A 12295-nucleotide genomic window follows, 5' to 3' on the forward strand; every position below is an offset into this window, starting at 1 on the left:
CGCATTGAGACCAAGTGACATGGGTGAAGCGTCTTGCCCCAGGACACAACGGCAGAGACTGGGATGGGTCAAAGGTTCGGACTGCTAATCGACCAGCTCCACTGTGGCTGAGGGAGTAGAGCCCTTGGGAATCTTGACCTATGACCTCTAGCTTTCCAAAACCAATCAGTCTGACATACTGCAAGCCACCTGCTCTTTAGGCAGTACCGTTGGTGTCTTGGTCTCTGGTATATATGGCCGAGCGTCTCTCTCCTGCTTACCTGCAGATGGTTGCTCTTCCCCGAAGATCTCAACATGTCCCACTGGCTGCACGACTTCTTTGGCATCTTGTAGTTCATGTGGCTGCCGAGGCTCCCGCCCACCTCGTCGTACAGGTTCTCCGCCGTGTTTTCGGGCAGGTTGCTGGAGCTCTGGCTCCGCGTGATCATGGGCACCACCCTGTGGTTGCGCGGCACCGTCTGAGTGCTGAAGGCGCCGGCTGAACCGGGGACCATGAGGTGGCCTGACGGGGAGGTGGGACAGTTGGGGGTGAAGGAGAATCCGGAGAGCGGCAGGGTGGGGAAGTGGCCGCTGCCCTTCCCAGCGTGATCGTCCTGTCCGTGGAAGGCACTGCTGGAGTTGAGGTTTTCCATGGAGCGATAAATGGGTTTATTCGCTGAAGAAGGAAAGAAAGAAAAAAATCCCCAATCAGGAACAGGGACAGCGTGCCATTCGGCTCCTCTTGGGCAAAAGAATAAAACGGTCTTCACCTTTCCGCTGTTCAAGAGCAGCACCGGTTGACGGGCTGGGGGAGAGCGACACCCTCGGCAGGGTCCTGAGGTTGGAGTTGAGCGAGGTGGACATGACCAGGCGCTGAGGGGAGGGTATCGGCGCAATGGGAACCTCGGTCACGTACGTGGCTGGCACGTAGAGCGGCTTGGTTTTGCTGGCTGCGCCAATCCTCCGCACCTGGCCAACGGAAACATACCGCTACTTAGCGCCGCTCAGCTTCACAGAGCGCTAGCTGAGACGTGAACGCGAATGAGATTTTCCACACTCTGTTTCCTGCAATAGTTCTGTTCTTTCAGCGTGATGGGACTTGTATGGGTGTATTGGCTATTTCTAGTTTAGCTGGACTCTGTTGTTCATGTGATTGTTGGGTTCAAGAGATTAACCAAATGGGCAGAAAAAGAAGTTGAATTTAAAATACATACTCAATTCGCAACATAGCCCAAAAGACAATACCTATCAAGTGCTGAAAGCTTGGTATCGCATTGCAAATACAATCTTTCTGACCCCGGCTAGCACTTTCCAGTGAGGCTTAACATTGTTTTAACTTACTTTATTGGTTCCTATTAACTCAAGAGTCCCATGTAAGACTGAAAAAGCCTTCCCTTCAACTGAAGAAGCATTTTGGATGAGAGGCGAAATGTCTTCAAGATCGCAAGAACAAGTCCAGTTGCCTCAACTTAGCCCTTCTCCATTAAGATGACCTGGACGACTGAGAACCTTCACAGACATACTGTTTAAAGCATACATTCATTTAAAATTGAGATTCTATTTACCGTCATATAAAAGTCTATAAGTATAAGTATATAAGACTAGATTTATACTCAAGGATCAAAAGTTGGACTTTTGTTTTTGTAAAAATTGAACATGACTTCATTTACTGTGTGTTAGTTATGTTGCACAACAGTTTGACCATAAATAAAAAATAAGAATTAAAAAAATGCTTAATGTACTACAAAATTCTGGACACATATAATGAGCTCTCACCTGCCACCAGTCATCGTTGGTCTTTTTCAGCAGAATGAATCGCTCGCCCTCCCGGATGCTGACCTGCCGTCCGTCAGACCCGCGGTAGTTGTAGTCATACTGGGCCTCCAGAACCACTGTGCCACTGGGGACTCCGCACACTGTCATCCCCCTAGATGGCGCCGGAGAAGACGCGGCTGACTGCGGGTGTCCCGCCGAACGCCTCCAGGACCCCGACAGCATGGCTCCGCGGTCGAGATCAGCAAGTTGTGCAAGAGCTGCGCTGATGGTTGCCACTGGCGGTGCTGGTCAGGTTAGCGCAGGGCAGGCGAGGCAGGGGCCAGGCCAATTCCATTCTCTGGGAAAAGCAAAGAGCGACACAGGCACAAGTGTTTATTTTCAGCCGAGACACAAAAATAAGCTCTATAAATAAAAGGATGTAACGAGATGAGAGGATCACAAAAACATTTACTCATTCGGTCTAAAGATCCAACGCGGTCTAAAATGATTCCCATTTCAGGTCATTTTTATTATTGGTTTAACAGATTACGCAGTAAACTCACTTAGATCTATACAAAACAGCTTGTTTAGCCCTCTCTTAACAGTCTCCTGCTCAAACATAGGTCTGACTTCCTGCTAAAACTGATGACTTGTTATACCTGCCACATGTTTCATCACTGCACACTGCCCGCTTTTGTGCTTTGATATGTCACTTCCTGTAAAACGCACACTGGAACAAGTCTTTCGACAATACAGCGGTTTCACCGTCTTCATCAGAAAAAAACAACAACACTCCGAACAGCACACAGTATCCGTTTTATACGTGACTGAACTTTGATTCAATTGTTCACCTGAAAAGATGTGGGCAATGAAAATTAGCAAAGAAATCTTGAAAAGAAATCATCTTGTCAGTGAAAAGATAAGAAAGTTAGTAAGTAAAACTTTATTTTTCATTGTGAGTATTAACTTAAAAATACGTATCTTTTACATACTAATGCATGATCGAAAACAAAATGTATTGAATCAGGTGAGAAATTCCATTCAATAAATGATGAAACCTGCTGTTGCATGGGTTTGTAACCCCAAACTCTGACACGGGGTGGAATTCAGCAAATAAAACTTTGATATCCACAGATACGTATTCATACACCACCTCGTCTATTGTCTTTCCACCCTTGCGGAACTAAAAGGACACGTGTTATTGAATAACTCATGCGTCTGGAGGAACGCAGTGAACCCAAAATAGCATCCGTCTCCGTCTCTGCACCTGAGCCAGCATCCCCGAGCTAAAGGCCCCTGCTCTACCCAGCCCAGACCCGCTTACATAAGAGAGCGTCCAACTTTCTGCCAGACACACAGATAGCAACACAGCCTCACGTCGCACATGCATCCACCCACACATGCACACATGCACAAGGCGTGCGCAAAAAAAAAAAAAAAAAGGGTTGGGGCGGGGGTGGGGTGCAGGTCCTTGGCTCGTAGCAACGGTGCGAGCCAGACGCCACCTACCTCAGCCTGGGTGTGAAAGCAGCAGACACGGCAAAGACCAGAAATACACCAGAGACTCGCAGGTTTTTAGAGCAGATGGCAAGGCGCCGGTACGCGGCGACGTGTAGCTAAAGGGTTCTAACGGGAAAAAAACAAAAAAAAAACAACAACTGAGCAAACGTTCTTCACGTGGAAGCGGGACGAATGTGAGACTTTTGATGCGTCCGTCAGCCGGGCAGGGTTGTCTGGCCGACCCTCGATAATCCCACTGTTATTAAAACACAGGAATGAATCTGTGACCCCTTACCACCGCGGAGAATTACAGTGAAATCCCTTCGGACAAGCGTGGAGAGCAGAGGGGCCGCCCGGAGGAGATGACACCAGTGATTGCTGATTGCTTAGCGCATGAAGGGATGACCTAAAAGCTCTCCCAAAAACTAAAGACAAAATTGGAGCAACAATAAAGGTCGAATCTCAAACACGAGCGTGCACTCGCACGAATGCACACTTTTTCGCCACAGTTATAAAACTAAATTATGATTTAATGTATGATATAAATGTACCATAACTGTACCAGTAAATCGGCAGAAGAAGAAAATTAGCTCTTATCCTGGTGTTCTCCAACATGTATGACTGAATGGTTGGTGTGGCTAGAAGATGTGATGCTAGCGAAATCTTTGAAAGATTTCCTTTCTTGTTTCATTACAAATACAAGGAAGAGTCAATGATGAAGTAGCACGGAATAAGCAACATTTTGCCTTAAATACAGTTCTAAAACATACAGTATCATACTGACTTTTAATGCCTGCACCCATATATCGAATAGGTTTTTCTTCTCAGTGCACGGAACACTTCAGTCAACACGTGCGAAGCGGTGTGTCAGTCAATACTACGAGACAAGTAGAAGAAAACAGGAAGCATGCACACATCAAGGTTGCGCCACAGTGCGGGTCACATCCTCTCCACCTCACCTTTTCATTGTGAGCGTTGCCGATAGTTTGATTGCAGCCCCATACGCTGGTGCAATTAAGCAGCAAAGCACTTAACGGAACTAAAATTACCCATCAGCTCAGGTCACAACAGTGTCAGCGCCTTTGTGCCGCCTGCTCATTTTTGGTTCGCACAGACACCGCAGGGGAAGAATTTAAAGCTCACAACAGGCACACACTTTAAAAGAACTGCAATTGAATTTGCTGAACCTGGCCTCAGAAAAGTTACGAAACATGAGGCAATTGCAGTGTTTTTTCCTGATTTAGCCCCTTGTACAGACAGTCGCGCCGTGGCACCAGAGGCTTTGCCAAGTCATGCCTACGTTGTTACTGCAGAGCTGATCTCTCCAGAGGGATCTCCAGAGATATTCCCAATATGTGGGACGAGGTCGCAGAGCATCAGCTATAAGCTTTCAGAGCTTCGAAAAGCAGTCCATTCATTTCTTAAGGAGCTCTAGTATTTACATCAAGTGAGAAGAAAAAAAAAAGGTCAAATTATCAAAGGATCCCACAGATTTTAAAATGAGGGCATAAATAACCCTTTGCTAAAGCTGCCACAGCTTAGCAACATTCCACCGGATGCAGGAACATAATGTGGGTTACAACTTAAGGGACAAGCACAGAATTAAACTGACTCTTTATACCACAGTGACGCAGGACTTTAATCTCACTGTTGATTGAGTTATACCAGGAACCTCGAGGGGAGCCTGAGAACAAGACAATTCAGATGAAGAAAACCAACAGATCATTTACCTTCAGTTCAGTTTCCCCCTTGGCCAATCGGGTCAGCATAACGTGAGTAATCGGCTAAAGTCTAGTTTTGAAACCAACGCACTAGGCAGCATCATAGCAGCCTCAACACATGACGACAGCAGCAAACCGCACTGTTCCTCTTTCCCTGGAACAACAAGTATTATCTGTGCGGCGTGAAACACCCTAAAAAGACTACATATGTTTTAACACTGACGGCAAAAGGTCAAAATGACAAAAACACAGACGTCTAAGTTTTGCTGTCAAACCAACGGGTGGCGCCATTGCCATCGTGTGGGCAGACACGACGTCACGGCACTGTTGGCTGAACTTGTCAACCCAGCGACCTTCACTAAAAATAACTAAAGGTTGATTAGAATGGCAGGAAATAGGAGCTAAGACAAAAATGAAAAATGGAGCTATGTTTTGCATGACTCATTGACGTTCAAACTCATTTTACGACGCAAAGGACACCCGTAACTGTCTTGTCGTAACGACAGTTTAACGTTTCTGCTTGTATTATCTTTCCTTACTGCGCAGCGCCGTAAGGAAAAGAGCCCGACAGTTTAACGTTTCGGCTCGTATTATTTCACGTAAGTCTGTCGTCGGGCTCTTTCCTTTCGGCGCGCAGCCGCTTCTAAGCTAGCAGCTAGCTGTGAGGGGCAGTCTGTCGTCGGGGAGTTGTAGGAAGAGAGGGACATGCGTCTCATTTCAGCCGATTTATTCTTGTTGTCAGTACTCCTACCTCATTAAAAAAAAAAAAAAAAAAAAAACATCATTCACCTTCTTCTACTAAGCGGTCACTGCAAATTCTTGTCGAACTGCTGACTGCTGGAATTTTTCTTTTTATTGCAGATCGCCAACGTAGGAGAACAGGTGTCCATTGGCATATAATGGAAGTTAACATCATGTTGTTTACGTTATCAAATGAGTTTGAACGTCAATGAGTCATGCAAAACATACCTCCATTTTCCGTATTTCCTGCCATTTTTAATCAATCTATAGTTATTTCCAGTGAAGATCGCTGGGTTGACAAGTTCAGCCAACAATACCGTGATGACACACAATAGCAAAGGAGCCGCCCGTTGGTTTGACGGCTAAACCTAAATCTGTTTTGTGTTCCATGTCTGCTTTAAAAGGAAGCTGTTGATATTTCAAGTCACTAATGTAAGGAAATGCACTTGTGCAATGGAAAAATTACCCATGTGCGCCACACCCAGCTCACAAAGGTCAGCCTGGTCAAAATGTGACCGGTCTGACCGATCAGTACGTGGACCAAACACGCAGCAGATGTGCTTTAGTGCATAAGCACCAGATAACCAGGACTTGGCCTGCTGGCTGGAGGTCTTTATGGTGCTGTAAAAGTCACATGAAAATTGATTGAGCCTAATGGGTTATTTGGTGTAGCTCCACCCACGGCTGTTCTCTTCTAAAGAAGCTACTCAAGGCATCTGTCACTAAAAAAGCTCCTCTGGGAAATATATATATATGACTCAGTATTATTGTTGAACAGCTGGTCCAGTGTGTTTAGCAGCGCTGTGACGTAAGATTTCAGGTACAAGGAAATGCAATAAAGGTTTATTTTTTTCCTTTGTTTCTTTGACGTAGCATCATCATGGGCACGGCAGTCTGGGATTTGCCTAAATAAAATCTCACTGACAGATTATAAGGAAGGTGTTTGGACGATGAACGCCGACTGCACAAAAGGAAAGAAAGAAGCCAGACTGTGCTTCTATTTGTAGGTCAGAAAACAGCGGAGAGGGCATTGGCGTCATAAACCCAAACATAGAGGGAGGCCCATATGGCGTTGGGAGACGGACTCAGGCACCCCGTCAGGGCTGATGAATGATAGTCAGTGCTTTGGAGCCCGAGTCACAGGATTTGTGCCCTGCAATCAATGAAGCAAATGAAGAAATAAGAGGAGGACGAGCACGGATGAAGAAAGGAGGAGGTCGAAGAGGCCAAATGTTATCGTCTCTGCTTAAGTGCTGCTCTCAGCCCGGCTCGCACTGCGTGTTCCCAGGCTGCACGCGGCAAGAGCAGCGACAGAGAAGTGCACAATTTGTGAATGCAAGCGAGAGAGGGAGGAGGCGAGCGGCGAGCGACTCACCGTGCTTCCAAAGGCGTCTTCACATCGGTTGGTGGCGGCGGCCTCCCTTCTTCGCTCCGCAGTCGCGTCCGCTCATGCACAAAGTCACTGACGAACTGATGGAAATAAAAATGAAAAAAAAAAAAAAAAAAATCTTCTTAATGCCATTCACACTCTCACTGTCGCGAGCCTGGGGGGGGGGGGTTTACATTAAAGGTGTGGCGGCGAACTACCTAAGTAGATGGAAGCCAGCAACTCGCCCAAACACACACACACACACGGACTGACACACACTCTGTTAATCCTATACAGCGGAGTGATCCTCCCTCCACTCAGTGAACCCCAGATGACCCTTCACTTCCCTTCCCTTATTTCCACCTTCCCTGGTTTATCCACATTTTTGCTTTGAGAGACAGAAACAGCGAAAGCGGCAGGAAGTGGGAGGCTGAGGGCGGCAGCAGGAGCAGCAGCAGAGGCCGCAGCTGGCTTCCGCCCTTTCACGCACATACGCCATAATTAAATACAAACACAGTCAAAAGGGGACCCATGTGCGGAGCACGCCGGAGCAGCAGACCGCTGTCCAGCTCATTGATCGGGTTCATTGATCCACTCGCAGCGACCAGCTGGTCGACATCGGCGGCGGACACCAGAGATGCAGAGCACGTCCCACACATGAATATTAGAGTCGGTGATGATGATGAAGACAGCATGCATGTTTATTTAAACCAGGCCAGGAGTCATCTAGTGCTGCAAGCTTGATTTGAATATGCATATGCATAGAGGTTCTAGTAAAGCGAGACTCAACCGCTCGCGCATCGTGATAAAAAATGAATGACTCGCTATAATGTCTCTCATCTTCAATACTAATGATGGGTGGGGGTCTTAACTGAAAGAAAAAAAAGAGTTACTTCAAGGCCCAGCGTGTAAGATTCAGATTGACATCCACTATTAATGCTGATCTCTCCTTCCTGGTGTCTCATTCCATTTCACATCTTCCTTACAGCGGCTGTGATGTCAGGAGAAAATCACTGGTCAACATTCTGGGCTTGTGCTGATATGTTGTTGCCTCCTTAAATGTTCATCATTCGCAGTGTCATTGGGATTACTCCATAAAAGTAATCCAACTACCGATTACTCCTTTTAAAAAGTAATCTCATTACTTCTTTAACTAATTACTTTAGTTAAAAGAAAGATAAAGTAACAGTTGCTGAGTGCTTTGGAATGAACTTTATCAAAGTGCAAATTTTGCAACTCCAAATATTGTCGTCTCGTTTCCTGCACGTAACCTACAACGAACCACAATATTCTTTGATTTGGACGAGATGAACTCAAACTAATGTTTGTATTTCCAGCTGTCAAGCGCAATCGCTGTTGTTTCTTTTGCCGCCGCCATGCTTGTTTCGGTGCGTCGTCGCATATCAGTGACGTTGCATGCACGGCTGCATCATCAATCTGCGACATTGCTGTTTTCACGTTGTTTTTCTAAATTTTAGACATTTTGTGGATAGTAAGTAAGAAAAGAAAAGTAATGGAATCGTTACTTGATAAAGCAATTATGAAATAATTACCAGTTTTGCCACAGTAATCCCGTTACATTACTTTGTTGCTCAAAAAGTAGTTTACTTACAGTAGTGGATTACTTTAGTAATAGATTACACGCCAACACCGATAATTAGCAAATAAGAACATAAGCTATTCAAACAGCATCTGACCAAAAAAAAATACCCAGTGTGTCAGTTAGACGTTGCACGCTGGGCCTTTAACCGCAAACTCAGTTTTCACTTCTCACCCCAAGTCACACTTTGTGGACCTGCACGAGCTAAACTTAGCTTAAAAGCGGTGGGGGCCCAAGGAAACCTTCTCATCTCTGACACCCACATCAACCGAAGGTCAAACATCTTCAAGAGGCACTCCAGCATCTCTCGCTCTTTCTTTGGCCGAACCTGAATCTATCATCAAACGGTACGCACGCAGGGAAACTTTTTGTTTTCTGCGCTTCAAGGGCACGTTGGCTCCGGTGTAAAAAAAAAAAAAAAGAAAAAATCAAAAACAACAAAAAAGAATCACCAGGAGAAATGCAGGGCTCTTCCTCACAAAGACAATATGGACTTTTACGGGCAACAGCATGCGTAATCCCCCCCCCCCCAAGAGGTTCTGGGACAGCAGAGATGATGGCGGCAAATTAGAAGTTAATAAAATAAACAGTGGCGGCGGCGGTGGTGGCGGTGGTGGTGGTGTGGGTGAAAACAAACAATCGTTTGAGAGCAACTGGAGAGCCGGCGGATGAGGAGAAGGAAGAGGGGGAGGAGGAGGGGGAGGAGGACGAGGAGGAGGAGGAGGCCGACCACCGGAGATGATGCGCGGCACCGAAGGCTGTGTGGATAAAACGAGAGTGTTGCAAGAGACGAAAACTAAAGGGCCGGGGCTCCCGCAGAAGGCGTCTCAGATCGCGGAGGCCCATATCAAACGGCATCACGCCGCAGGAACGGGAGCGCGGTGAGGCGCGGCGGTGGAAAGTTTGGCGCCGTAGCGTATCCATATTCATTCCATATGTTTGAAGTGGAGAGACAGCGCCTTTAATAATCATTGCTACATGCTGTTCAAAGGCTGAACCGGGGTGCATGAGGAAGAAGGGTATGGCGTGAATGAGGAACTTCAAAGGCGTCTTTACACCCACATCCGTACACATCACAAACAGACACGCGCACGCACGCACACACACTGAGACTGTTTTTACATGTGAACGCATGACCGACAGGCTTCTTCACAGGGGGAAAAAAAAAAAGAACTATGACGATCAGGTTGCTTCACAAGTGTGACTTGGAGTTAGCCGTGCAGCGGATTTCATTATCTGTGTCAGCCAAACAGCTGTTAGTGGCTGTTTGCCGTGACAACAAGCCATGTGCATTGTCTCCTCAGCCGGCTGTTGGGACCCAGCTGGGAGTCGAGCGCGGCCGCAATGAGGAGATGTTGCATCACATACCCACTTCATACATAATGGGTAAACAGAGTCGTAACAACAGCAGCGCCTTCTTGAAGAAGCGCTGCTGAAGTGTTTTTGGTTTTGTTTTTTTCTAAAGTTTCTCATTGTCAAACCGAGCAGCAAGCAAAACTTTACAGTCAAGGCAGCGGAATAGGCTTTTGCAAAACTGGCAAAACTAACCAGACTTATATACTCATTTTATATGTGTGTTTTCACGGGGGGGGGGGGCATTTAAGTTTATTCAGATATAAAGAGAAGAAATTATGAGGAGGCTAATTAAAGCTTATAGGGGGGGGGGGGGGGGGGGGGGGCTAGACGTATAACAAGTAACAACACAGACACACAAACAACAAACAATACAATACACCACAGTCCCAGAGAAAATCTCACAACAGTCATTTCAGAGTCTGAGAAAGAAGGGGTGATTCCAGCATCCATTAGCAACCCTGAGTCAAAAAAGTAGGTAAACGGCAAACAATGCATCAATAAATATATTTTTTTTAAACAGAACCCGTTTAGATAGATTCCCCTAAAAAGCACATTAGCGTAAAAGCTTCCAAATTCCAAGATGGAAAGTTATCTGGCTAGTACTGAATATCACTAGAGTTGCTAGTCCTGGTTCATAACAACAGGATGGATGTGGTGTAAAAAAAAAACAACCAGATGAGATATTCGCTTCAAGGTCATACTGGTACGTTCCGCTTCTCTAAATGTTGTAAAAAGTACTCAAGATACCAGGTTTGCGTGAGAACATTTCATCAATCAGACAGCTATTGATGAGATACTGAGCAAACAAATGGTGCTAGATTCAATCATAACTGGCTGGGTTTTTTCTAAAGTTGCCTTCTTACGAAAAAAAAAAAAATCCTGATAATAACAAGTGGACGATCCTGATTGATTCTGACCAAACACTCTCCAAATTCAAAGGCAATTGTGCTGTTATTGTTATCCGAAGCTAACATTTACCCTCATATCCTCTGCCGGCGTGACTAGCCGTGCCCGCGCGCGAGGGGCGCGTTCGCCCTGCGCGCGCCCTCGGATGTATAGTTAAAATTACACGCGCCGATGTCTCTCGCTCCATATGAGACACACGCCTCAAGCCAAAACAGCCTTTCATCCTCCCAAAGCCATGCATTATTGATGACCGTGCCAGAGAGAGACACTGACACACACACTGTTTCCCACTGTGACGCCTTGCATACGCCCGCGTGCGCGCAGCGCCAGTGTCTGCGCATGTGTGTGACTTAACAGGTGGGTCAGATCCTCTCGGTGATTAGCTGTTTGAATCAACAGGCGGCCAATCGAGAGGCAGACAGGGACGGCGGCGCTGCCATTGGCTCCTGCTCTCCGCTATCATCATGACAACAACCTCTGTGACCGACCGGCTCCCCTTCCTTCCTTCCTTCCATCCATCCACCCATCCATCCATCCATCCACATCCATCCATCCATCCACATCCATCCATCCATCCGCTGTGTCTCCGCTTAAGAGCGCCATTTGTCGTCTTGTTGCATGTAACAACATTTCGTACATGTGATGCCATAATTTCAAGGGTGAGCTGACGCAACGCGCCCCGCGGCCCGCATCGACACACAACAAACTTCACTCGTTCACTCCAATAATATTCCAGCTCTCATTTTCCCTTCATTCCGATGCAAACACCAAAAAGAAAAAAAAAGAAAGAAAGCAGACGGACCAGTTTGGCAAAGTCGTGCAAGACTGCTCGGGGGCGGGGGAGGCTGGGAGCGGGGAGGGAGGCCGCTCTATAACACTTGGAATAATGAATTCAAAGGTTCACATTTTTAATTAGCCGGCGCGTGGAAGGTGAAAAAAAAAAATACACACAGGGGTCTTGTATACTTGCAGGGAAATCATAATGCGCTTATTCCAGCGGCAGGGATCAGATTAAAGGACCTGCCTCTTGTTCCAATAAGTAGCTTTTCTAATGTTGAGCGAGTCACCTTATGGTTTCATTCTGGAAAAAAATAAAAGTTTTCATGTTTAATTCACTGACAGCCAGATAAATAAAAGGGATTTGTTCAGCTCGAACTACAAAAAGAATAATCTGTGGGATTGATTCATGTCCGTTTTTTCTCAAATATTCAAACCCCTCTTCTAGGAAACAAACAATTCCATCCAATCCAAAGACAGCAACTCATTTCAGCTAATAAACAATTGTTTAAGACAATGTGGCAGCAGATATGTCTGACATTTGTTGAGCTAGGATTTAGTTGTTTGTGGCCCTTAATGGCAGCATTGTAG

The 12295-nt window shown here is 46.2% G+C and overlaps 1 protein-coding gene across 5 annotated transcripts in view; it reads right to left on the reverse strand.

Annotated features, from left to right (window-relative positions):
* The window catches only part of arhgap9 (Rho GTPase activating protein 9), a 40767-nt gene that overhangs the window by 24774 nt on the left and 3698 nt on the right, over positions 1-12295 (reverse strand). For all 5 annotated transcript variants that reach the window (XM_076025277.1, XM_076025275.1, XM_076025276.1 and 2 more), the window contains 4 exons: positions 7072-7166; positions 1756-2092; positions 750-948; positions 261-655 (listed from right to left, as the gene is read on the reverse strand). In XM_076025277.1, the coding sequence (XP_075881392.1) occupies positions 261-655; positions 750-948; positions 1756-1977 (816 nt within the window). In that variant the 5' untranslated portion in view covers positions 1978-2092; positions 7072-7166. The remainder of the gene's footprint in view (positions 1-260; positions 656-749; positions 949-1755; positions 2093-7071; positions 7167-12295) is intronic.

The sequence above is a fragment of the Nelusetta ayraudi genome, unplaced genomic scaffold (genome assembly GCF_046127955.1).
Source record: "Nelusetta ayraudi isolate G7.1 ecotype Tasmania unplaced genomic scaffold, CSIRO-AGI_Nayr_v1 ptg000017l, whole genome shotgun sequence".
NCBI classification, from domain to species: domain Eukaryota; kingdom Metazoa; phylum Chordata; class Actinopteri; order Tetraodontiformes; family Monacanthidae; genus Nelusetta; species Nelusetta ayraudi.